This window comes from Serinus canaria, chromosome 2 (assembly GCF_022539315.1).
Source record: "Serinus canaria isolate serCan28SL12 chromosome 2, serCan2020, whole genome shotgun sequence".
NCBI classification, from domain to species: domain Eukaryota; kingdom Metazoa; phylum Chordata; class Aves; order Passeriformes; family Fringillidae; genus Serinus; species Serinus canaria.
In genome coordinates, this window is record NC_066315.1 from 93,911,990 (window position 1) to 93,939,501 (window position 27,512).

The following is a 27,512-nucleotide window of genomic DNA, read 5'->3' on the forward strand; positions in this document are numbered from 1 at the left end:
ACAGCAAAACCTTCCTAAAACAACACCAAAAATACGCATTTTGCTTTTTTTTCTTTTGCCTTTTTTTTAGACCAAAATTTTGAAATAATTTGTCTTTAAAAAACGTGGTATTTTGAGACCACACCATGATGCTGCACTGACATTTCACCTTTAAAAAGTGCCCAAGCAGATTCAAAAGCTTTTGAAACACAATTTATCCTCACAACTAGCAGAGGGCTTATTACTGAGAATCTAAAAGTCAGAGGATAGAATATTAACTACTGTAGAAAAGAAAACATAGTGCAGGACCTTCTGTTTGTGACAAAATTACAGAGTTAATGTTCCTGAAAGATCACTTCACCTTTTAAAGCATGATTTTTAAAAAGGTAAAATTTATAGCAATTAAAGCTAATGAAGAAATGCAGCATGAGCTGCTTATGTTCAGGAACTAATAGGTCCACTGAGCATTTCTAAGATTATTTAGCCATCAATGATAATGAATTGACATTGTCAGTGGTGTTAATGTACCAATGCTCTATAGTGCCACTAATCCGATAGCCAATCCTAGCAATTTTATCCTTTTTTATGTTGCTACTTTATTTTTTTAACCAACAAGCCACCCAGTCCTTTCAATTTAAAGAGCACAAATACAGCACAGGCTATTAACACTTTTTTCTCCTCTTCCACGTACAAGATGGCATATTCATTACATGGACTATGGCTCAAACTGCTCTGGTCATTCCTCCTTCAAATCCCAATCAATTCTTCAGGACTGTTAGCTACAGCACAAAAATGGCTTTTCCAAATAAATCAGTACTAGTATATGATTGTTAAAATACATTTTTGGTGCACATTAAGTGAAATGTGCACCAAATGTGCATAGGGATATAAATCAGATTTTTGAAAGTACGGGGTATTGTGGTGTATGTCTCTTCACTGATTGTTTTGCCATATCTAAATAGCACAGCTCCATGTTGTTGATGCAAATTAACAATATACAAAAATGGAAAATAAGTACCTGCCTGGCTACCAGGTATGACATGTCAGCAACAAAGAGTAAGCAATCAGCTTAGGAAAGTGACTACCATTTCAATCCAAAGTTTAAATCATTCATACATGTTTTGCTCTCTCTCTCTTCCATAACTATTGTGCATCCCAGCCGAGAGTTGTGCAATTTCTGAGACAGGTTCTGTCAGACATGTCAATCCTGAAGTGATAGAATGAGTTTTTGAAAAAATGAGGCACTATGCCAAATCCTAATAATTTTCATTGTCTTCTTTTTTTGTAAAAGATACCATATTTGCTGGTTTGATTTTTTTTTTTTTTTTTTTTTTTTTACTTTTTCTCTCACAGTGACATATTTAAATAATATGATGATTTTCCATTTAAGCTTAAAGGGAATTGAACAAATAGCCCATGTCAAGTTTGTGGACAACTTCTAAGGAAGAGACTTTAGCCTTTGCTAAGCACATCTGTAGTTTTTGACTATCTTCCATGTCAAGTTCTTGGCAATTGATAAGGCAGAGACAGGAAATAAGATTTTTAAAACAATATAAAATACCTCACCTATTTATTTTAACTATTCTTCAAAATAAGGAGTAGCACAAGTTACTCTACTACTGATATACTGTGGACTTAAGAACTGGGCTCATTCATTTTTATTTCTTATTTCAAGAAGTCAGCAATTAATTTTCTTAAGTGAATAAACTCATCCAAAGTATCTCATAATGCCACATGCAAAATTATTAGAAAAACAGAGGGATGAATCAGTGAAAATCACTCAGCTGCGTCTTCAGCTAAAGATTCACTTGTCTTCTAAAATATGTAACTCACTTTGTCCTGCAGCAGATTGGTACACCAAGGCTAAAAAACCTCCTCCTGCTGAATATTATCCCCAACATCACACCACACCATGCATGTATGCACAGCACCATCTAATTGAACCTGTGCTCTTCTACACATTAGCCATAAGGCTGCTATAGCAGGTTACATAGGTTTGCGTAAAATGTTTTTATATGATGCATATATTAGTTAATTTCTTCAGTGTAATAACATTAAAATATATTTTTAATCAGAACTAGGGTATTAAAATCCAACTTTGAATGTCCTATGATGTACCATATATGCCATGGCATTTTAAAACCTTTTAAACATTTCTGCTAAATTAATTAGTTTTGCATTAAGGAGTCTCAATGCCTCCTATTAAATGCAACACATTTGAAGGACAATTAAACATTATGAACGATCCTTCTAAGGAAATAACGATTGTTAAAAGAAAAACAAGATTTTTTTGGGTAACAAACAGGAGCACAAGAACACATAAAAGACTTCAATTTATTTTAAAAGTCTTATGACTTCAATATTTTAGATCCGTTTGTTTGAAAAATCTGTCTTCTGTTTTGTTTTCATAAAGAATGAAAACCCTAATGGAGTCCCGAAATCTGTTAATGGTACTAAAATTATAACAGTATAGCAAAAGAAAGAACCCCACACAGTAAAGTCTATATTATATATTTTTTATGTCTTTAAATGGAATTTACAGTTCTCCCTGGCAATGTGAATGAACATCCTATAATTTAGTCAATTTACAGATTACAGGTTCAAATTGACCTTGTAGCCCATAAAATTGCTCATCTTCAGTGCAGGATTAGAAGTGGGAAAAGAATGTCATAACTGTATTTAAGGAATTTACCATAACAATGGAAAGGAGGATATGCATGCATAATTTTAGCCACTCTTGCTCACATCACAGTTTTCAATTCTGAAACAATGCATATTCTGTGCTCTTCTCCTGGTTAAGCATGGTGGAGACTGTTTCAATTTACTCACCCACAGACATGACACTTGTATTCCCTCATCCCAAGGTGCCTCTTGACGTGGTTTCTGGCATCTCCAAGCTGAGCTGTTGCAAAGTGGCATATCTTGCACTTGAATGGCTTTGATCCTAAGTAAAATTTAGCATAAGATATGAGTTGAATTAGAATAAAATATCACCCATGGTTAAAGAAATAAAAATTCCTGAGGAAAAATAACCTTTTTAAAACCGATCCCACATTTAACCTAGTTGAGATTTTTGCCTAATAAAAAAAGTGTCTTGTACATAAATTTATAACTCCCAGGACACAGACAGTACATTCTATACATTACTCATTAAAGTTTCCCCAAGTTCAAGTCCACAGAAAATACTCAACTTTAATTTGGTCTTTTTCTTATAATTAAAATCCACAAACTATATTAAAATGAGCAAAGAGTACAATAGGTAGATGACATTTCAAAAAGATGGCAAAAGTTGTTCTATGTCTTTCCCAATGGCCAGATGCTGAAACTCAGGTAATGATCTTAAAGTGGACTGGTATTGGTTTAAACTGAAAAACATTCTTTTTTTTTTTTTTTTTTTTAGCAAATATTTTTAAAGTAAAATAATATTACAAGTCTTCCAACTTTGAATAGATTTCACATTAGCATTGGTATTTCAGATTTGTTCTGTCACACACAGCAAATGATTCATCACCTAGCTATTGTAATGGCATGCAATGTATGAATATACAGTGGATAAAATATTATGCCTTTATGACTGTTTTATGGTCAAGAATTTATGATTATTCTGCAAACCAGAAGTATTGACATTTTGGCTATTATTTATTTCAAGAACAAACTTTAATATTAAATGTCTGCTGCAGACCAAAGAACTCTGAAATTATTTCTCCAAGGAAAAAGTATCAACTTATTTCTTGTACCACATCAGTTCAGCAAAAAAAGTCAAGTTATTTGTCTATCTTAATTAACAGTGATCATCTCTCAAGATGGAAAAACTATCTTTTTTTACTGACATAGTTAAATTTGGCACATGTCAGTCCGCAGGTTATTACGCAGCAACCTCATTCTAGAAGCACTTTCCAATTTTCTGACCACTAAATCCTTAAATCAATAAATCAAAATCAGAGAATTGCAGTTAAAAGGAAGTACAATATGGTCAAAGAGTCTCCATATTATGTTTAGTACATGTTTTGTGAAGTACTTCTTCCAATACAGTTAAGCATATTATGAAATATGTGATCTTTAATAAATATACATAAAGAGCTCTGATAAGAAAAATGTTGCACTATATCATACTTGATCAATGAACCTTTTTACTTTGCCCTTGAAAATAGAATATCCTCCAAGAATCTACTGGTGAAATTGAGGATCTTAGTAAAAAAATTTTAGAGTCTTAAATTTCAATTTAATTCCCAAAAGCTAACGAAAAATGAAGCATTTAATTTTAATCTTCCAACTGAAATAAAAAAGTCAACAGTACTAAGCACAGGCAGACAAGGTTGAATATTTCACAGTTCAATGACAATGAAGCCAGATCTCTTAATACTTCCATTTCTACTGTTGGAAGTAGATGTAAAATATATTTAGCACCTCAATGGTTATATCTAGTCAGCTTTATATGTTTAAATGTCAAAAGCCGGTTCAGACTGCAGCTCACAGCAATCACATTCTATCCATCACACTGAAAAAAACCCCAGTTTATTTAAATGATCCTGATAAAACTGAATTAATCATTAATTTGGTGACATTTCAAATCAACATTGCATTCTACAAAGAGACCAGGGCAAATAAAAAATAAAACCTTATCTTTGCATTAAAAGACCACTAAAAGTTGATACCTTAACTTGTGATCTTTAGCTGGACAATTAATAACAACAAGGCCACAGGTGAAGATGATTTTTTTTCTTTAATCTATTGGTGTTTATACTGCTCTTTTTTCTCACAGAATTCAAACACCATGTGGATTCTATCCTATGTTCCCTTAGTTCCTCTCCTACTGATTAAATTGTAAATTCGTTCCTCATTCTGTTACTGCAGGTGTCCCACAGGGCTTCCATACAAGACCTTTGCTGTTTTCCATTTACATGACTCCTTTGTGAAGAACTCGAGTTCAGACCAATCGTGACTACAGTGTGCTGACAATACAGAAATGTATTATTCTGTTGACTGCTCTCATCCAAAAATCACTGAGGCCTTGAGGGCTTTTGATTTATTTTTTTTTTCTCAGATCCAGAGCTGAATATCGGTTAACATCTCCATTTAAACTCCATGAAAATTCAAGTGCTGGCAGGCTCCAGTCGGTACTTATCACCTGAAACAAAAGCAGTGTATCTCCCTTTTAGGTTGCTGGTGCCAAATTTGTTCCAGTATGTTCTTGGATGAACAACCCAAAATGTTATACTAAAAATGAAGACATTCGACTACAATTTAAATTAACGGTAGAAAAAAACCTTGTATTTGCCATAAAGCTGTCTGAAACAATGTAAAACATTTAACCATTTCTTAGCCATACTTATCACCAACTTCAGTGGTTCTCTTACACTGTTTTAAGCTGGATTCACACTTGGCTTTAAGTTCTCAGAAAAAAAAAGAGAAAAATGCTTTCGCTATATCATCTTTTCAACGAAATGACTCAAAATAAATAGCCAAAAAAGATCCAAAAAAAGCCCAAAAATCCACCAAACTACTTTACCCACAAGTTATGGCATGGAAAACAAATGTACATTTTCTGATGGTAGCAGGAAACAATAAGGCTCTTAACAATTGGGGGAACACCACACCAACCAACCACCAACAAACAAAACAAAAACAGAACAACAACAACAAAACAAACAAACAAAAACCAACACCACCACACCAAACTGAAAAAAAGACTAAATTTATGAGTTCAGGTCCAGCAGACATAAACCATTCTACTGTTTTGTAAAAAAAAAGATCTGAGTCCATAATCCTTGCTTTACATTAGGACAATAAAGACCCAAAGCTGTAAGAAAAAATTCAATGTTGCAGCTTTAGGCCAGCCAAAGGCAACATGACCTTCACCTGCAGGCATTGCTGTGCTCCTAGCTCAGGCCCAATACAAAGTGAGCAGAAGCACATGAAATGCCATCATACCATTTCCTCCTAGGTTTAGGACATGGGAAGTAATACAGCATACTTGCATTGGGCACAACTGCCACTGACTGAGAAATCTGATAAGAAAAGAAACATAGATGATGCAGTTGCAGGTGATTTTTCCTCAGATGTTGATTGTTAATTAAGTTTATGGGACCTCCATCAATTGCAAACTAAAAAGTCTTCCACCTCTACTACTCCTTTTATTTTTCTTTACACTTCCTCATTTTCACTTGTCAGCGTGTGATGGATTTACTTGTTAGGTCCTCTATAGCAATGCTTTCCTTTCATTTGCAATGTGAAAATCTCCTACATTATTTAATGGTATTTTGAAACATTATTTTTCTATTAATGGAAATTATTAGTTGTATCTTTATGCAACTTTCCCTTCCCTTCCCTCCACCACCTCAAATCATCACTGATTACTCAATTAAAAAAAAGGAAAGGAGTTGGTGATGGTTACACATACATACACATGTATATAAACCTATTTATGCACATCTAGATGCTGATGAAAGACTTTTTGAAAAGCATATAATCAGAACAATAAATGGGAAAATGTGTGGCTGTGCTTTTCTGCACCTGTTGTTACCCTGGGATAGGTCAGAAGCTGGAAATGGTGGACTTTTTGCCTCCCAATGTTGAATACAGTTGGTGAAGTAGATCATTTCCTTCTGCCACTGCTCCTAGCCACCTAGATGTATTTGTTTGTTATATTAAACTGCACCTACTGTGATATAGATGGGAAGAAAAGGTTCTATAAGAAGAGAACCACAAACAGGAAAATACAGATTGGAAGAGAAAGCCTTCTTCCCATTAAGTATTAATAAAAGTCTCCACATTACTATTTATGTGAATAGCAAAGCATAAGAAAACCATTTCATTTAAAGTTGCAGTGAGAAAGAGGGCAGATAAAACTCTGTTCTGTAACCCTTCTATACTTCTGCACCAAAAAATGACTTGCAAAATTAAATGTATTCTTTCACTTTGCTTTGCATATTTAGTGCTATCCAAAAGCACAGTAAAAATATACTCCATGATAAGACCTACACACACAAGATGTTAAAAAGTACACTAACTTTTACTAAATGTTACAATCAATGATGTAACTTATATAAGTAGGGTTGCTTTGTCATATATTGATAGTTACCTCACTTTCACATCCACATTAACTTGATTTTAAATGCAATTAATACATATAGTCAAGGAAGACTAATGGACTACATTCTGCACTTAACCTGGTGGACATTTTCAAATGGCACAAGTGACCAGTGCAAACCTATTTTGCATTGTAAACGACTAAATAAATCTTAATGGATTAAGAATGATCAGCTATCAACACACAAGGGAAATTAAGTGCTGAAATGCCTACATTGATTATTTTAAATTATTAGCCTTACTCTGTTCTTGAATTTGTATGCTTTTAGTGAGCTTTAACACATTTACAAGACTTATTGACTATAATTACAAGAGAATTCAAGTAATGGACACATCAATTATAAGCAACATGTCTTGACCAGACAGTTGCATAAAGAATTCTAAAGAGAGCTCCATTAGCATCCTCCCCCTTAGTTTTATTCAGTTTTATCTGCCGTAAGAGGGCATATTAAGGGCTTATACAGCTGTTCTGACCATGTGAACATGAGCATCCCTCTGAAGACTTAACACTGCATTCCAAGTTGGATATTAGCTGAAGCAATACAGATAACTACGCTATTGACAGGACAGAAGTAATGCTGAAAGTATTAAGTATGTGAGTTATTGGTATACATGAATGCTGCAGTTATAGTAAAATACTTTGAAAGGTTTGAAATACAATGTCTCTGTTCCCCAAGATTAATTTTTAGGATTTGTTGTCCAGTCACGCCCTCGCCTTTTCATAAAAAAAACTTACAGAACTATTTTAGGATTATGCCAGGAATTACCATTCTTTTATGCTTCTTTTTGTTACCTTTTTGTTCTCTTCCTTGTAACCATGCACTAAGTTTCAAATACTGCATGAATTTAAACTATAGCTTCCATAATAAGCCATTATTTAAAAGTACAGTAAAATAAACCTTACACTTTTAATGAAAATATGTTCATTGAAATGTGAATTTATTATTCAAATCCACTCATAAATTCAACCATGGAGACACCACTTGTCTAAGCAGAGCTCAGTGATTTAGAAAAGCTGTCTATTTAAAATAAAGAATGTATGGCAGGTTTATAGAAACATCGCAGTGAATTTTTACATAAATTTAGAACTGCAGCTTATGCATTTTTCTACAGAAATGTTTTTAAATTTTCCACTTAAAATTAAACATAAAAATGAATTTAAAGTGTGATCAGCACAGAAACTAAATCAGATGCTACATCCCTGTGCAACACATCAGCACTGCATACCACCTTCCAAAAAGGCTGACCAATTCCAACTGCTGTAACTTATTTCTGAAAAAAATGTTGCTTCTTATTGGTATTTATTTAGGAGTGATGTAATATCAAATGTATATTCTGAGGCATTATGTAATGCTGAAAGTTTCACTTAATTGAAATGAAATAAGCAATTTGGATACTAAACAACTGCACAGAAGAGGAAGTTAGAAAGAACAGCTAACTGATCTCTCAAACCACCACTGCTTCATTATATAAGAAGCAATGAATGGTTACAATTTAGATTAAAAGGAAGAAAATCTCTCTTTATGAAACAAAAAGCAGAAGGGTGACTGTACTTGAAATGTTCTTACATTTTCTGCCCTTTGATCACTGTATTTTCATACTCTTTTAGATAACTTTGAATTTCATCAGGGGCTTATCAGCCAATAAAAATGCCAGTTCCTAAGAAATATAAAAGGGCTTAACAAGCAGAAAAAGACCAATGGTATAGATCACTGTTTGAAAGAGACCAATTGCAACGACAGTGTTTCCATACCTGTGTGGGTACGGATGTGAGCCAGGAAGGCCATGGAATTGCTACTTCTACACATCTTCCCACAATACTTGCAGACATTGCCTTGGTTCTCTTCCCTCTCCCTGTTTATCTGCTCAGTGTCTTCAACAATGTATTTATTGACTTCCCGCAGCAGCTCTTCATGTTGCTCTTTGATGTGGAGAAACAAGCTCTGCTCCGAATCGAAGGGCTCCGTGCACTTCAAACACTTAAAGGTCGCGCCTCCTTCAGGAAGCTCCTCCACGCTCGCCTGCTCATTTCGCATGTGCCCAGCACTGGCCAAGTGCTGGTGAAGGTTGCTTTCTGTGTAAAATGATTTTCCACAGAGTAAGCAATGAAAATGCTTTTCTTTTGAAGGATGTTTCATGGCTATGTGAACATTTAGTCCGCTCAAACCATCTGCTAGAAAACCACAGTCATCACAGCGAATACGTGTCGATTCCCCAAGGGAAGTTCCTTCTGACTTCTTCTTTTTCCCACCACTTGTTGAAGTGTCTGCTGTCACTGTGAGCTCGCTAGCTTTCACTGCCCCTGACATCTGTCCTTCTGCAGAATGGTCAGTGGCCTCCCCATCTTGATGACTTTTTAACCTCACTATAGAAGAATCAAACTTGCCAACATTTTGCATTGCCTTTCCTTTATCATCAGTGCTGATAACTGTTCCTAAAGCCTCATTACTACTTTCTTGCATGCCCTCAGCTGTTGAGCCATCTGCCTCCCAAGCATTGTTATTTATAGTTACTTCAGCTCCACGTTGTGCTTCCATAAGGGCTTCTTCCTCCTCCCCAGTAGGATCCTCTCTGAAACTTCTGTTACCATCTAAACTATGTCTATTTTGTACTGCTTCTCCAGTGTTTCCAGCAAAATTTGATTGCTCTACTGCACTACTTGTTTCTGGAAGACTTAGCATAAGTGGGTTATTTTTCTTCAGTGATTTTTTTGTGAGACTGTCTCTACACTCTGCTTCTGGGTTTTCACTGCTTTCTTCCAAGCTCTCCACACCTTTTCCTGAATTGCAGTTTGTATGGCTTGATCTGTTTTGATTTTCCGCAGTGCAGTAATCATCTGAGTTGAGCAGCTCCTGACCATGCTTACCTTTCTGCACCTCACAAGTATCTGTTTCTTTAACTGATACTTCCTTGACAAGTTCAACAGCTTTATCTTTCTGAGGAGTTTGCTGGAAACCTTCACAAAAAGGGTTTTCTCCTCCATTTGTAGACTCTTTATCAAGTTCATGTCCTACTGCATTTTGAGAATTGACATCTTTAGACATTCCTGGAGATGTATTTTCATTTATGGCAGTACACTCAGTAAGGCTTTTACTCATATGATCAGCTTCTGATGCATCATTGCCACACTTTCTTTCATCTAAATTAAATTTGGATTCTCCTGCACTGTGATCCTCTTGAGGCAAAGCAGCGCCTTCTTTAGTGATATTTGCTGCATTTGCTTCCTCCCCAGAAGAACAAACGTAAGATTCTCTTCTAATTTTGTGTTTCTCTGTTGCTGCATGCCTTATCATCTCTCTGCGAGTAACAGCATAGTAGTCACAAGCCATGCAGTAGTATTCAAATTGTTTTGTATGTTTTCGCTTCACGTGCAGCTCTAAAGAAGCAGCAGAATGAGCAATGAAGCTGCAGTGTACACACTTGTTGTCGTTTGCACCCATGGCTCTCCTCTGGAAGCTTGGGTCACAGTCTTGAGCAACCCTCACTGGTTCCAGCAACACATGTTGGTTTATATTCAGTGGATTCCTACCAGGCTGCATATCTGGTAGCCTACTGGCATTTGCAGGTTTTAACTCAGCATCTCCTCGCCCAACTTCCTGATGGTCTAAGACAGAATTTTCCAAATCTGATGACTGGCCACCATCCTCAACGTGTTCAGGCAAGGCAGTCATGGGGCTGTTAATCTTCTTGTTCATCGATTCAAAATTACATCCTTCAGGGCTAACGATGATCTCCGAGTTCTGTTTTCCACATCCTTCTATTTCAACACGGCTTTTGTGTTTTTTGGTTGCACAGTGACGTTCCATATCTCCTTTGGTGACAGTGTAGTAATTGCAAACCTTACACAAATAGCTGTACTGATGACTGTGCTTTCGCCTGATGTGAACAGTCAAATTCGTAACACTGGAGGCCAAAAGGCCACAATGGGTACATGTCCTGGAAATAGTACCTTTAGGCTTCCCTCCTCTGGATGCATCAGCTAAAACCAATTCATTTTCACCAATCCTTTGCTCAAGTAGAACAAATTCCTTATTTCTCGATATGTTTTCCATAGAAGAGGATGAAACATCTACAACTTCTTTATCCAACTCTGTACTTCCACTCCCAGCAATGGAAGTATCCACCACTGATTTAATGCCACCAACACCAACGCAAACCTTTACAATACATTCTTCAAAACGTAGTCCAATGTTGTTTTTCCTGGCATTTTCAAGATGCTTGCTTCTTTTGATATGTTTCTCCATTCCTTCCTTACTCAGTGAGTAGAGATTACATGCTTTGCACAGGAAGTGATACTCTTGTGCATGTCGGAGTTTTATGTGCCTTGTAAGAACTGTGGAAGATCTTGTCTTATAAAAACACTTTTTACATTGAAATTGGGTTTTATTCAGAACAGAATGCTTTAGTTCATTTCTATGATTTGTGAAGGAAGAGTCTGGAGTTTTTGCTTGCATTGACACTTCCATTTCCTTTGCAAGTCTTTGGCTACTGTTCGATACTGAGTCACTGTAAGGTACCACTTGCAAGGTCTGATCACTGTTACTCAACGGAGTAACTTGTTGAAATAATGAACCATCGTGTTTCTCATTTTTTTGATGATTTATCAGCTCTTCTTCCAATTGAAAAAAAAGAATGCAAGCTGGACAACTATGGGACATTTTGTGCACTTCACTCATATGGCTTTGAAGGCTGTCGACATTCAAGCTGGTAAATGAACAGAGTTGACAATTAAAGCTACAACCACCCATCTGGTGTTTACTCTCCTGACAATGTTGCTTCATGTCTTCCCCGACTCCAGAGGAATAGCTACACATCTGACAATGAAACTGGATCCTTTTTGTATGAAGCTTTGCAATATGAGTTTCCAAACTTTCTCGGTCGTGAAAAACATGACCACAATCTATGCAAGTATGAAGAGCACCATCATCAGCAACAAGTTTAACTTCAGGATCTTTAGCACCTGCAGTGCTAGAAGAAAGGGTATTTGGCTTATATTCAGTAAGATCTTGTATTTCTGCAGCAGTATTGCAATTACTTTTAGCATCTGTTTCTAGTTCTGTGTGAGACAAAGGGCTTGATTCACCATGTTTAAGCTGTGTGCTGGAGATAGGCTTTTCATGTACTCTCGGGGTTTCACATTTGGGTCTCTTACTATTCCCCAACAACCTGTACCTTCTTCTAACCTGCCTTTTTAATCTAGAAGACCTACTATGTCCAAATGAAGACCTTAACAAGAAAACATTTCTTTTGTGTTTCAGTTTATCAACTCTCCTTGTCCTGTGTAAACTGTTAAGTAGCTTTTTGGTAGTTGGAAGCAATTCTGTTTTCTGCAAAACATTTTCTGATGGTCCCGGTATTCCTAGTTTTTCAGTTTGAACTTTATCATTTCCTTCTGTACCAGAAGAAAGTGACGTTTCTTCTGTCATAGTATCTGTTTTTTCAGTGGGAGTATTTAAAGATGGTATCATTTCAACAAGTTCACTGCCATCATTTTGTTTAGATAAGCTTACTTTTGAGCCTTTCAGTGCACTGCAAATACTTAATTCTTTTGCATCAGCAGTTCTTGCCCTTAATTTATTGGTCCCAGGTTTTGCCCTGACATTCCTCTCTTTGGTTGCAGTAGATTGTTGTTTTTTAAAGGATTTTTTTGTCAATATCTGTACAAATCCTCCCCGTGCAGCAAGATTTTGGCGTCGAAGGTGAGTCTTGCCAAGGAAATGAGAATTTAGGAGACTCTCTTCAGCACTCTGAAAACCACAAAGATCACAAGAAAATATCTTGGATTTCTCACGGTCTCGCTTAACATGCGTATGCGACGTTGAACTACAATCACCTATGCAACTACAGTGAGGGTGTGTTTGCTCTCTGGATGGTTTAGAGAGGCTTTCTTGTTTATGTTTTTCCTTATCAGAGCAGGAGGGTAAACATTGATCACTCATTTTGCCTTTAGGGTCTTTGTCTATGTTTCCAGCTGTACAGACAACACTGATTTCTTCTGAAGAATATAATTTATCAGAAACAGCAGCTGACACGTCTTGTGAATGTTTATTTTCCTTGTGAATTTTCAATATGGCATCATCAGCAGCACATCTGAAATCATATCGTAGGCACAGGATATCGGAATTAAATATGTCACTATCAGGACAACTGGTGACTCCTTCCTTTTTTACAGCTCCAGCTATCAAATTACATGATTCTCCAGCTAAAACTTTTTGCAATTTCCGTCCAGTATCTTTCATGTCTTCTGAAGAACTCAGCTTTCTTTTCCTGGAGACATTTTCAGGTTTCTCTGCTTCAACACCATCCAGGTTTGGTGACTCTGAAAGTGCTGTTTTGTTTGTGCCATTCTCTTTTTCTTTCTTTTCAAGGTCCCTGAACGCTTCATCTGATGTAAGCCTTGTTTTCTGCTCAGATGAAGAGTCACATCCAGCATTTTCTCCTGATGTATTTCTTGAGGATTCTTCTGTCAACTCAACTTGTAAATTCTCATCAACATCATCTCTCTTCTTATTTTCCTCCCTATCCATTCTTAACAGTGATATTACCAATTGAAGATCATTTGGTTTAGCACCTACAAAAAAAAAGAGTCACTGTTAGTCTTTTATGCAAACTTAAGGGTTAAAATAATCAAATTTTAAAAGCCCCATGCAATATAGAAAATTAAAATCATGGCAGGAAGAAATACATAATGAAAGATATGAGGCGACAGTTTCACCGTGGTATCTATAACCACCTTCTAGTTACAGAGCTCTCACTGTAATGACCACCATGTGAGCAAACACTTAATCCCACAGTTTTTATGTAATCAAGTAATTTTCTACATGCTTTAGACTTGGGCAGACAAACATGACCTTTGTTTCTGGAAGTATATTTGGGACACTAAATACTAACGGCTTCAGGGAACTGGTCATGGAATATTTTACTTTTCCTGAGCTAGAAAGTCAGCTTCCCAAATTTAAAAGTTCCCAGGAGAAATAATCATGACTGCAACAAGCAAAACAAAGCCAGCATAAATGTTAAATATTTTAAGTATGCAGCTTGCTTTCCTTCGTCTGCTTAGATTACCTGCTAAACAGAAAGAGGGAAAACACAAAAAGAACCATGTTCTAAAAGAATATGCTGCAAGTATAGCTTCCCATCATTCCTAAAATATCCTCTAAAAGATCATTTCCCAACTGGGGAGGAAGGAAGAGAAACAGAAAGTAATGAAATAACAATGCAGAGAAGGGCAGCACTTTTGAGACCCAGCACAAGCTTTAACCATTCAAATCCAGTTACCAGAAGCTTTTGCTCAACTGCCCAGTGTGACCCTCCTGCTCCCAAGAAGATGCTGTCACTAGAAAACTGATGCTACCCACACAGTTTATAAGAGGGATGGGGATGGGAAATCAAATCTTGACATTTATTACCTTTTCATTTTGATATGAAGCAACTGAGAATTGAAAATGCATTTCATTTTAACAGATGATTAAATACTAAATGTTTATCTATGTGCTTTACACTATGATTTAAACATCAATTTGCTGCAGATCCAAGTATTCAGTTTTTTGTTCAGTTACCCATTGAATGAGGCCATGACCACAACTCTAAGTACTTCCTGACAAGATTAAGTAATTGCAGTGTTGATACAGATAACGTAGGGCGCAAAAAGCTATTCAAGTACATGGTAAAAAAATAATTATGCCTAAATTTGAGGACAAAGTAGGAAAGTATTAAACTGAGAAAATAAATTCAAATCAGTTGGACTTATTACCCATGGAAGTAAAAAAGTGTTTTTCTCCTTAAGAATAATTTGTGGAAGGCCCCTAAGGAACTGAATGCACATTAGTCTCATACATTGAATAGTGAATAGTTTTTCAACTGCAGGTCTCTCATTGAGCTGAAGCACTGACCAAACCTATACTAAGCTAGTTATACCTAAACAACAAGAGAATAACCACTTCTAGATACAACAGCCCTTTGGATGACCATAATATTGTTCCCTAAATATGGCTTTACCATTCTTATGCACTACTATTTTTGTTTCTTCATAAAACCATGATGAAAACCTTATTACCTTTAGTCAGAAGGCAAATAGTCAGGGCTATATTCTCATCTGGTATAAGTCAGCACACTGTTAGTATGTTCAAAAACACTACAGCAATTAATAGCAGGAGCAGATGAAGCCTTTGAAGTGCAAGCTTACCCAGAAAAGGTTATAAGCATGGTTTGGGATACAAAAGAAAAAGATCAGATGAAAATTATGTGGTTTAATTGCAGTACAGCTTTATTTATATAATGCAAAATATCAAGTTACTTCAGTGACAAGCGTCACAAGTCCATCCTTAAACAAGCAACCATGGGTCCTTTGCCTTGCTGCAGCTCCACAGCAGGTTCCCAGCCCACCGCCAATTGTGGGAAGAGCACTAGTTGTGAAAATGGCCTGAGGAAGAGCAGCAGTTTTTCCTTTGCTGTACAAAACTATTTGCAATCTTGAACTAATTCTCCATCTTCTTTATAGGATACTTCCCTCTCAAACCATAAGATTTACCAGAAAACTTGTCCAGCAGTAAACTAATACTGGCATTGAACATTTCCACTATCAAAAATCGTATTGGGATAAATAGAAGTTTATCCATCAACAAAAATGTTGCCTTTTCTGTCACTCCCCCAGAAATTCAACTCACCTCCACTGGCTACTCGCTCACCTAAAAGAGATGTTTGATTATCTGCACACAGTCTCTACAGCTTTTTCCTCGTTTCTCAGCATTTGTTCAGTAACTCTCCAACAAAAGTTCATCCTGCTCTGTGCTCAGATCGCAACCCCAGTTCTGGTGTCCAACCTTCTCTCCCACTCAACTGCACCAGTTATGGATTTTTCTAGTGCTTAGTAAAAAATGTATTTCCTCTATTTTATCTTTGTAAGCTGTTTGTAGTAAGAACTACAAAGTAGCCGCTAGAAAAGTGAAAAATACAAAACGTAAACCTCATGGGTGCTACTAATTACCTCAGTATGAAATTAAAATAATCACATGTGTAATACAAATATGCTAAGATGCCTTACACCCCAGACTTCTTGCCTAGTTCCTTATCTCTGTAGTCATTTCATGACAAACTTCTAGCATGCAGACTGGGACTGCACTCTGTTCCATTTACAGGCAGTTCTCTAATGAAGTCAACAGCCTCACATCTACCCCCACAACCAGTAAGCATTATCAAGGCAATTTCTCTCCAGCTGCACAGCAAGCTACCTGTGGCAAGGTATGGTAAGGATACACCTTCATCAACTTCATCCCTACCACACATCAAAGTTTCCATGAAAATAGTCTACCCCTGCACACCCTTCCCAAAGTTACATTTCCCTCCATCCCACTTCCATATAATCTGTTATATATAAATATCACTACATGGGAGTCTGCATCTGCATGAAACCAAAATCCACAAAGTATTCTCTATGAAAGAAAACAACTATGAGGCACTTGCTGCTGTTTCTCTAAAACTATCCTATATTGATTAGTCTAAGGAATTAAATAGCCTCCAATTTCTTTTAGCTCTCTCTCTTAAAGCTGCCTGTAGGACAAGAGTGCATTTTCTGAAAGGCACTTAATGGTTACTATCACTACTTTTTGCTGGTACCATGATCAGCAATTTGCTGAGCTCTGCTCAGTTCTCCACATCTCACACAAGATCTGGAGCACTGAACTAAGTCTCTGCTCCTTCCTGCTACAGCCTTTGCTAAGATCACACTGCCATGCCTCTAACACAATTTCAATAGCACATAGCTCAGCCTCCCTGATGGAAGACTTGTGCCTCACACCCAAATGCAGCTGTGGGCTCCTTCCTGCATAATAAATTGCAGGAATGGCTATCACTACTCAGGCATTCAGCACACCATTAGCACACCTCTAGACAAAAAGAGCCTGTAGTGCTTCCTCTGCTGTAAGCTTCTCTCCCAAAAGCTCTCTCCCAGATTTGTCACCAGGTACTAGGACAATGGTGAAGCACAAGCTGATCATAAATCTGAGAGGTCCTAATCCTCCATCTACCTAAACCAATTCACTTCTGCTCTCAACAAAGCCACTACACTAATTAAGGGCCACTCTGCAGTGGTATTGTAATATAGAAGAATCGGTGTATTGGAGAAGGCATCAACAGCATTCAAAGTTTGGACAGTCACAGTGACCACATAAGGCCAAATGGGTTTCTTTTTGCAAAATTAATCTTGGATCAAGCCTTAGTCTGGCACAGGAATCATCATAACAAGCAAATTAGCATCTGGAATTTTATTAACCTAATCAAAGAATACACTCTAGATGTAACAAGTAACTCCCTGAAGCCACAGAACCTTAAGCTTATGCTTAAATCTAACTCCTGCTTGTTAGTATGATAGCAATGTAATGCTGCCAAACTCATACAGCAGTATGAATGGGGAAGATCAGCTCTTGAACCACCTTATTCATGGACCAATAAGACTAAAATCAATGCAAGATGTAAATTTTCTTGTGTTTCCTGCTATCTTCATCTTTTAAAGCATCATCTGGAAACATTTTTACAAGTAACAAGTGCTTAAAGTGCAACAATACGTAACCACTTAAAGTATTGCATAAATAAACCAAAACTTATTTATATAGGCTCCAGGACTGCGCCAATGGTAATGCCAGGTACAGCAGAGCAGAAATCTGCAGCACAGGATCAATCCCCAGCTAAGCAGACAGCAGTCAAATCCTTGTATTTCCATAGTTTAAAAGCTGGTTCTGTCAAAGACTGCTCTCTTAACATCATATTCTATGTTCAAAATGAAGCTGTTCTAACTCAAAAGTGGGTTGACTTTTTGTAACATAAATCTTTTGTTAATGTTCATATAAATCAAGTATAGCTGAACAGATCCTTAAAGGATATGACCAAAAATTAATTTGCCACATTAGCTTCAGGTTAACAAATTCTTCTGCTTGGAGACAGTCATACATTACCTAATGCATTTTAAGGTTCTTTGCAGCACAGTGCTGTTCCTGAGTTTTGGAAAGAAACCTATTGTGGCCTCAAAATTTTTGCTCAGAAACAGCTGAGCTCAGTAGTTCTATTGTAAATAGGTGCTCAAACAGAGTGCTTTTATTCAATAATTCTCTAAATATCTGAAAGAAGTGAAACATGTTTTTAAGATCTTCAAAAGCAGCATGTTTGTTACATATGTTACATCTGCACAGCCCAACTATCTAATCCTTACAGGATGTGTAAGACACACATTTTTAAATTGCAAAGGCATAATACATAGTATTTTGGCTGTATCACATAAACCAATATAGCTGAAGATTCTCCCCTTTCATCTACTGGGATTTCCAAATCATCAGAATTGTGAAGTTTTTGTTTCAATATTTAAACTAATTTTAAAGACATCCCACAATCACAATTCAGCATCATCTCACTATCTGTAAAGTAGAAAATTCATGCATAAAAAAGAGAAAAATAGCACTTCTTGAGCAGCCACCACCATTTTTTACCTGATAACAACTCACTTTCGTATTCTTCGTACACAGCTTTTTTGTATATTGACATAGTGTCTGCTACAGTTCTATACACAAGCATAAGTCATTTGTGGACAGAAGCTGTTTTCTTTGATGAAAATAGAGAACATTGGATTTGAGTGTTCTAATTTTTTACCACCGGTCCAAAAAACAGTATTTAATGTCTTACTACGCCAAAAGGTGAACACAGCGCAGTTAAGCTTTCCAGTGTAAGATCTGCACTGCTCTAATCCTCAGATGAAATTTAAAAAGTAGTAATCCTAAATTAATTTCAAAAGGACAACTAATTGAGAGATGAACGATAAACCTGTAGTAAACTTCAAAATTCCTTAACTTAATGCTTAATACAATTTTATATACTTCTCTTTTTGGTCATATACCAAGAGAAGGTGTAGGGATGTGTACAGAAGAAAAAAAGTTTATTTACAAGTACTAACTTTACTCTTTTTTATGCTAATCCTGGCATTAAAATTTCCAGAGCACTTCTCAGTCACAGTACTATTGTCTCCAAGTATTCAATGCCCAGTCTGCAGCATTTGTAAAGGATGTGACATATGGAAAACAGTTTCATTTTTTTTACAGTAAAAATTCCCCTTTTAAGACAATTAATACTTTCAATGAAATCATGGATGCAATGAAGCAAAATCATTTTAATGAGCTCCTTAAATAGCCTGCGCAAAACTGCATGTTAACAACTCATCTCAACATACATCCTTTGTGTCAAACAAGCATCTTCTCAGGGGCACAAAATCCTTCTTAAATCAAATCATATGTCTGTCTTATGGCCTTACAAAGTTACCTCACTTCCTTCAGAAAGACTAAATCCAAGCTAACAGTCTCCTCAATAATGGAATACAGGAGACAATATGGTTGTCGGTTCAAATGGAACAAAGATCACCTTTCTTTTGAGAAAATTTGATGACATCCATAACAAACATTTGTTTTCCCTTGCAGCTCAAAAATGTTGGACTTCAAGCTTTGCAACACGAGCCTGTTCTTCACACAAAGTCACCACTTTCCTAGGACATCTACATCTCCGTAGGAGACTCCCAAATAGGCTGCAGACTTTCAAGACTAAAGACTTTGAAATTTTCACACAGATCTATCCAAAATAGCTCAAGTGACAAAATGAAAAGCCCCTTGATAGTCATCCTCTGTATACCACTGAAAATGGGGAGTTAGCTGCACCCATTAATTTCATTTTCTCACAGCCTCCAGAAGAAATTGTAATGGCATCACAGGGAAATGCACCTGCACCCACATCCCGCTTGCTTCTTCTTCCAAACCCAGAGTCCTTCCAGGTGGGCAGAAACTGGCAACACAAAGATTCCCAAATTCATCATCCACTCATTTCAGAAAGAGCCAAATGCTGCTAAATGCAGCAGGGACCACTATTTAGATCAGCTTTGAAGAGGAAGTCATAATAGAGGTAGTCAAAATACACACAGATATACACTTTTCATTTCAAGTGCCATCAGAATCAATAGGAATGTACGTGCAAGACAGAGAATCAGATGAAATGCACTAGTATCTCCTAAAAATTGTTATACAACCTCCAGATTTTCAATTTTTGAAAATTTTAGAAGGTCTGTATATTTTGTATTTTGAAATCAAAGAATTCTGTATGCAGAGCAACTCATACATGTAACAATAGCAATAAAAATATTCAATAGAAACTTCTGAGGATCCAAGAAAGACTGCATTCATATAGTATTGTGATATTTGTGGATGAAAAGCACTTTTTAAGTATTTGCAAAACACTTCTTTTTAGAGAGTCTATCAGATCCAGGAAAGAAATTTCCAGGGAAAAAAATACCATTTTCCACACACACAGGTAAGTTCTGTGGTTTGTGGGAATTCCTTAAATTACATGCTTTCGTGCAAGATACAATTCTCACCAAGAACACCAATTAAAAGTAGAGAGAAACAAAAAGTAAAATGCAATTTGAATCCCTTTGTACTGTTGGCTGTAGTACCCTCTTAAGTACAGTGGACCACACTGGAATTCAACAGAGAACACAGGCACTATCACTGACACTTGACAAACATGTTGGAAGTCTTAAATTGTTCCTGAACTTTGGCAGCCAAAGATAAAAGCAAGTTGTAATGGCTTCTACTTGTAAATTTGCTCTTGTAAATTTTATCCTAGAAACCTGGTCCTAAGAAGCCCTATTTTCTCCTTTAAAAACATCATCATTAATTTCCTAGAAGGCCATTGTGGTGTATAATATTTTTGAAGACTTACTACATTTCCATCAACCTTTGCTCAAAATTAAATCCAAAAGACAAAAAAAGATGGTTTTGTTGGCCTCTTGCTTAAAACTACCATTTCATACAGAAAACAACAAGAGGCCTCTACCAGCCTGGGATACATTTGTCGTCTACTGCTACTATCACCAGCACATTATCAAGAGAAGATTTATCACCAGCTATATTATCAAGAGAAGAATGCATGCAGTAATCGGTGTATTTATGGCCATGCTTCTCACTCTTGTGCACCCTCTTTTCCTTATCTGCTGCCTCTTCAAGAAGCTCAGCTGAAAAGAGCTGCACGAATTTTTGGCTAAACAGGTAACATAAAGACTTTGTATCTTCTGTGTGATAGGTTAAGAAAGTTTCCAGAAAATACAAAGTGTACACATGCTTCTAAAGAAAAGGGGACGTTAATAAAAATAAAAGCATTCTGATGACCCCTGGTGGCCACTATATACAAGGAAGTAATAGCATTCCATCTCAGAAAAGCAGATCAAACAGAAACGTGTTATATGTTCTATTGGGAGGCATATCTAAAGAAATGACAGCTGATATTATTCAATTAGAATATTTATTAGAATGTACATATTTACATGTCTATCTATATCAAATTACTCTATTATGGTAGACACACAGATATACTCAAAAATTCAACTATTAGAAACAAATCCTCTTCTCCTCTTCAATGAAATTGAAGCGAGCACACTGGAAGTATTTCAGCACAATCCTGCAATAAGTTCTGATTTTCCAGCTGGGTTACTCACATAAAACAGGGGGATTGGGGAGAAGCATGGTGGAAGAAGGGGGCTGCCTCACACCAGCGTGCACTCAGAAGGGCTCTCTGTAATAGATGATGTCCCAAATGCCTCCAGCACAGGCAGTTCTCCAGGACACTTTAGGAAAGCAAACAAAACAGCATCTCCTTCTTTATATTTATATTTAACTTCTACCAAAAAGAAATTAATATCCATCATTAGGAATCAGTGTAAAAAGGTGATAGCTGTACACAGACCTCAGCTATGGAGAGGGTAAACCCTTGAGATGCAGAGGGAAAGCTGCATTGCAAATCCCACCTTTTCTCCTTAAATGATTTCCTGTAAAACATGCAAGCAGTCACAACAGTGCTGCCATGTCCTGTGCAACACAGAGAGGAATTTTTCCCCCATTATCTTAGAATTTTTGGAATTTTTCCCCAAATATCTAGGATGATCATGACTGTGACTTAAACCATGCATAGCTGTGCAAAGCCTGGCTTCCTCCAGAAGTAACTGTTACCTGCGTTCAGCAGAACAAACCCATGCTTCAGCAAGAGTCACTGCAGAACATTTAATGCTATGTAGATCTGTACTCAGAACAGTTCAGGGGTTCCAAATGACCTTTACTCTAATTTCCATCTGTGACACATCTGTCTGTGTCAAGAGACAGACACCAATGATAAAACATCAGTGGGAGGAGTACCAGTGTGACCATGGCAATGTGAGTCCAAGCACTGGCAATATGGGATGATATAAAAATTATTCATGACTTCTGTGATGCCTTTGATCCCAATCAAGTAATACTACTATGGCATACCATGGAGCCTTTTCCATTCCCCGTCCTCAAGCCCTTCACTAGAAGAACTAAGCCATGTGGCTACAAAAGCCTCCTGCCCTTCAGCTGAGGACCAAAAAGAGGATGAAGGCCAAGCAGGCTCCCACTTCTCCCCAGCAAAACACATTCTTGGTCAGCAGGTGGAGAGTGAAGGTGAATGAGGCATGGCTATCCCATAGCGAGAGGCCAGAGGATGCCAGAGCAGCTTCCAACTGCTATTGCAGCCCATATGATGAAACCAAATCTTTCCAGAATGGGTCGTAGGCAGATAGAACTGAAGGAGGGAAGGAATTGAAGAAGCCTCTTGCTGATAGCACCATCACTTATAATATAAAACCCCCATTTACTAGTCCAAAGCATTCACACTTACTGATAGTTTGGCAACAAATATCATGAAGGTTTCAAAGCTGCTGCTTGTTAACAGTATCAACTTCCCTCCATGTCTATTTGTTTCAATATAACAAATTTGGTGCTTGCCTAAATCAGCCCCTGAAACTCAGCTCTCTTCCAGAACCAGCAATATGCCTAAGCGTGTGCACAGTGGTTTGTGCGAGGCACACATGTTCAACTGCATTTCCAAACAAGGGATCACCTGACAACATTTTCATCTCTTCTGCAGGAGTGGTGCATGGTGTAGCAACAGAGAGCAGTTGCACTGTGGACCACTTCCCTAATATCTACAAAAATTATGAAGCTTCACTCTGCTCTAAGAGCTGCACCTTGCTAACTGGGTATCTTAAGTGTACAAAACCCTTTCTCTATTTTGAAGCATGCTGTTTAACAGCTACACAAGACTGCAACACATTTCCTTCTGTTGTTGTTTTATCAAATCAAACTCCAATCTCCAGTCAGCACCACAGTCTCAAATAGCTCCCTGGGAAATATCAGCAATGGAGCCCAAGGTGTGCAGTCTCTCCCACTCACCAGAGCCCAGCAGCCACGCAGAGCCACTGCAAGCCCCACTATCACCTGGCGTGATCAGGGTGGTACCACAGCCCTCCTCTTCCACACACTAGGAAGATGTGCCTGGTCAACCTGGTGGCCTTGGCCATGGCCTTCTGCTCCCCAAGGCCCTCCTGAGCAGGGAGTGCAGATGCTGCTGGACCCTGCCCAGACACAGTTCCTGGGCATCACAGGAGGTCACAGAAGGACCATGCACTGGGATCTTGGGAGTTGAGGCAGAACTGCAACTTGGTTGCAGAGACTCTGTATTTACTCAATACATCATCATTCTTTCTCTCACAGGGATGCTTTAGGAGAGTGTTATTACTAAGAATGCTACTAATTCCCTGAAAAACAGCAAGTTGAAATCAATCCCACAAACTTTCTCAAGATCAATAGGTTTTAATGAACACAGAAAACATATACAGTAGCAACCATGGGCAAGTACCAGGAGACCAAGCTAGAGTAATAAATTGCACATGCTCCAACACTTTTCTGGCAGGAAAAAATTGACATATCACTAAGCAGGCTGTTGCTCAGCTCAAACACCCACAGGATCTGAGGGACCACTAGATGGGTGACCCACGTGATGACTTACCACAGCAAAGCACAGCCAGGACTCAATGCCAGATCTGCCCCCCACAGAAGGGCAGAGTTTTGGCAGCTCTCAGCTGACGGAGCGCAGACCAGAGAGTCAGTCCCTCTGACAGAGCAATGTGGGCACAGAAAGTGACTGCAGTTCCAAGGGGCTGCTTCCTACAGTAAAGCATCCTGGTACAGCCTGTTTATCTTTCAGAGAATAAAAAGAATATTTAGTAACCTGTTTCATTCATCAACAGTCATTTTTCTAGTATTCACCCTGGGAAAAACTTTTACAAGTTAACTCTTTGCCTAGCTGTTATCATCAATGTAAAAGAGACAACAGTGTCAAATTAAACCTTACTACTAACAGAGCAAAAATGTTGGTTTATGTCTTTTACAGTGAAACCTAACATTAAGTGTGCTGTTCCATCATGAATTTTCTAGAAGACTTGAGCTTCACATCCTATTTTTCCCCAAGAGCTATCATACAGACTTTCACTTTCTAGTAAATTCCATGAGTATTTCATAATCAAATGCAACTTCTGTTTTGTCAGCTAAGCAGCCTCTCTCATCCCAAAGCACCAAATTCTTTTTAGATGAAACAGGAAAGGAGTTCACTTCTAACAGTGACCCTGCAATTTCATTTTACAATTTAAAATACAATGCCATTTTACAATTTAAAATTTTGGAGCAAATGCTTTCCCAGGATTTAACCACTTTCCCAGGATTAAACCACTTTCCCAGGATTTAATAGCTGATATTTTTTCCATATACTAAACAATACAGAAGATTTCACTGGTTGAATCCCTGTAACAGCACAAATCATAGCAATGTAAATATGCAAAGAATCTTATTAGAACCATCACACTTTTCTCATCAATCTTATTCTTACTACTGTGTTAAAGACATCTAAGTACTATTAGGTGCATGTACAATGAAATAAATAAATTAATACCCCTTTTAATGAATCTCTCACAAAATTTTCCCTCTCCCCAAACCATAGAATTGTTTAGGTTGGGAAAGACCATGTTCATTAAGTCAAACTATTAACCCAGCACTGCCAAGTTCACCACTAAACCATGTCAAGTCCCACATCCACACATCTTTTAAATACTTCCAAAAATGCTAAGCTTCACCCTTTCCATAAGGAGCCTGTTTCAGGGCTTAAGAACCCTTTCAGTAAAGGAATTTTTTGTAAATCCAATCTAAACCTCCCCCAGTGCAACGTGAGACTATTTCCACTTCTCCTGTCACTTGTTACTTGGGAGAAGAGACCAACCCCCACCTGGCCACAACCTCCTCTCAGGTACTTGTAGAGAATGTTAAGGTCTCTCCTGAGTCTCCCTTTCTCAGGCTATACAACCCCAGCTCCTCATAAGACTTGTGCTCCAAACCCTTCACCAGCTCCATTGCCTTTCTCTGGACACACTCCAGCACCTCAATGTCTTTGTTGATGTGAGTGGACCAAAACTGAGCACAGGATTCAAGGTGCAGCCTCAGCACCTTGAATGTGCTGAGTACAGGGAGACAATCCCTGCCCTGCTCCTGCTGGCCACACTATTCCCCATCCAGGCCAGGAAGACACTGGCCTCCTTGGGCACTGCCCCTCCTGGGCACACACTGGCTCTTGTTCAGCCACTGTCAATCAGCACTCCCAGGTCCTTTTCCACCCGCAGCTTTCCAGCCACTCTGCCCCCAGCCTGTAGTGCTGCCTGGGGTTTTTCATGACCCAAGAGCAGGACCCCACACTTGACCTTGTTGAACCTCACAAAATGGCCCCAACCCATTAATCCAGCCTGTCCTGATCCCTCTGCAGAGCCATCCTGCCCTCCAGCAGATCAAGACTGCTGGCCAGCTCAGTGTTGTCTGCAAAATGACTGAGAGTGCACTCAATCCTCTTGTCCAGACCATTGATAAAGATATTAAATAGAAGCAGCCCCAGTACTGAGCTCTCCCCAGTGGAGAGCACCATTTGTGACCAGCCATCAGCTGGATGCAATTCCATTCACCACCACTCTTTGGGCCCTGCCATCAAGACAGCTTTTTACCCAGGCATCTTCATGCCACTATCTGTGTTTTAAATTACTTGAATACCTATTCACATCTAAATTCAACTGAATTCACTGGGAATAGGGCATTTGAAAATCAAGATATTTTCTTTAGGTGCTTAAAAAGGATTTGTAAAGTAATGCCATATATCCAGATTCCACTATTTTATCTACAAAACTTTTATTCAGAATTAAATAAAATTACATATGCCCACTTATTTTTAATTAGTTAGTTTATTTTTTGAAAACTCAACAATTAACAATGCTTAGCTGCATTAATAACTCACTCTCTACAATGCTTCAAAAGAAAAATTAAATTATATTAGATTATTTTTAATAACTTGTAGAATTTAAAAGTGCCCAGTTATAAACTAAAGGACTACAGAATAAAGGTAGCAAATGCACACATTCAATGCTATTAAAAGGCAGACACATGAGATCTCATGTATCTTGTGCCATTTGTAAAAAGATTGTTTTATTATCAGTGTAACTAATCACAATGAAGACATCTGTTACAATCAAAGACATTATAATGAATTTTCTTTACAGCTACAGAGAAATGGGATTTGCTTTTCCGTATCAAACTAGAACAGGCTGTATAAATTCTTCTTCATATTTATTATTAAATGTAACTTTTATCTATAAAATCAGCCATGAAATATTAAAAACTGAAACAACAGAATTTATATCCTTTACTTAATTTAGTTTAAACGGTCTATTCACTAAAGAGAGAGGAAAGAAGGTTACATATGTATTATATAATGTGCCCTCCCCTCTCCCTCATAAGTGTTTCCATTATAAACCACCTAGGTTTTGAAATTTATAACTCAGCTGTAAAAATCCACTTCATATGTAAAAGTTGGTATACTTTTCCTTTAACAAATTTAAAAAAAAAAAAAGAACTGTTTCAGAAGGAAGGCAAGAAAGAATGTGAGAGAAGAGAAGGGGAAAAGCAATTAGACTAAATTTTAACTCTTGGCCAGTTAAATCAGTTGGTACGAGCCATGTGTTGTAATTCAGACCCATCTTCCCACCCCATCCCCTGAAGAACCATTGGGAGATGGTCAGCTGGATGCACCAGAGCCCCTGGCCAGATGGGAGCCAGGTACTGGCCTTCAGCTGCTGCTGACCAGCAAGATCTGGCTATCTTATCCTACTGCTACCTCCTGGATTCAGCTGTACAACTGGGAATTGGACAAATGGAAAGTAAGTGAGAATAGCAATGAGCTTTAAAATCATCTGTGTCAGAGAAGAGACAAGACAAAGTACATTAGCACATCTTAAAAATGACAAATAGACAAAACAGCCAGTAAAAAAAAGAGTTCTCACATTTAAAAGAAATAAGACTTGAGAATTCAAGAACTGGAGACTGGACAACATACAGAGCAACACAAACTGAACAGGAAAATAAAGGCAGATAAAAACCATCAGAAGTTCACACAAAGATTAAAAGGGTATTATTTAAGACAGCATGGAAAACAATTCATACATAAAATGGCAGATTCCAAAATGAAGCATGAAATTAAGC

At 37.6% G+C, this 27,512-nt stretch overlaps 1 protein-coding gene across 3 annotated transcripts in view; it reads right to left on the minus strand.

Moving 5' to 3' along the window:
* Nucleotides 1–27,512, minus strand: part of ZNF407 (zinc finger protein 407) — a 335,275-nt gene that overhangs the window by 295,711 nt on the left and 12,052 nt on the right. For 2 of the 3 annotated variants that reach the window (XM_050970659.1, XM_050970661.1), the window contains exons 2-4: nucleotides 23,953–24,143; nucleotides 8,822–13,639; nucleotides 2,809–2,923 (exon numbers count right to left, since the gene is read on the minus strand). In XM_050970659.1, the coding sequence (XP_050826616.1) occupies nucleotides 2,809–2,923; nucleotides 8,822–13,595 (4,889 nt within the window). In that variant the 5' untranslated portion in view covers nucleotides 13,596–13,639; nucleotides 23,953–24,143. The remainder of the gene's footprint in view (nucleotides 1–2,808; nucleotides 2,924–8,821; nucleotides 13,640–23,952; nucleotides 24,144–27,512) is intronic. The other variant, XM_050970660.1, reaches the window with a different exon arrangement.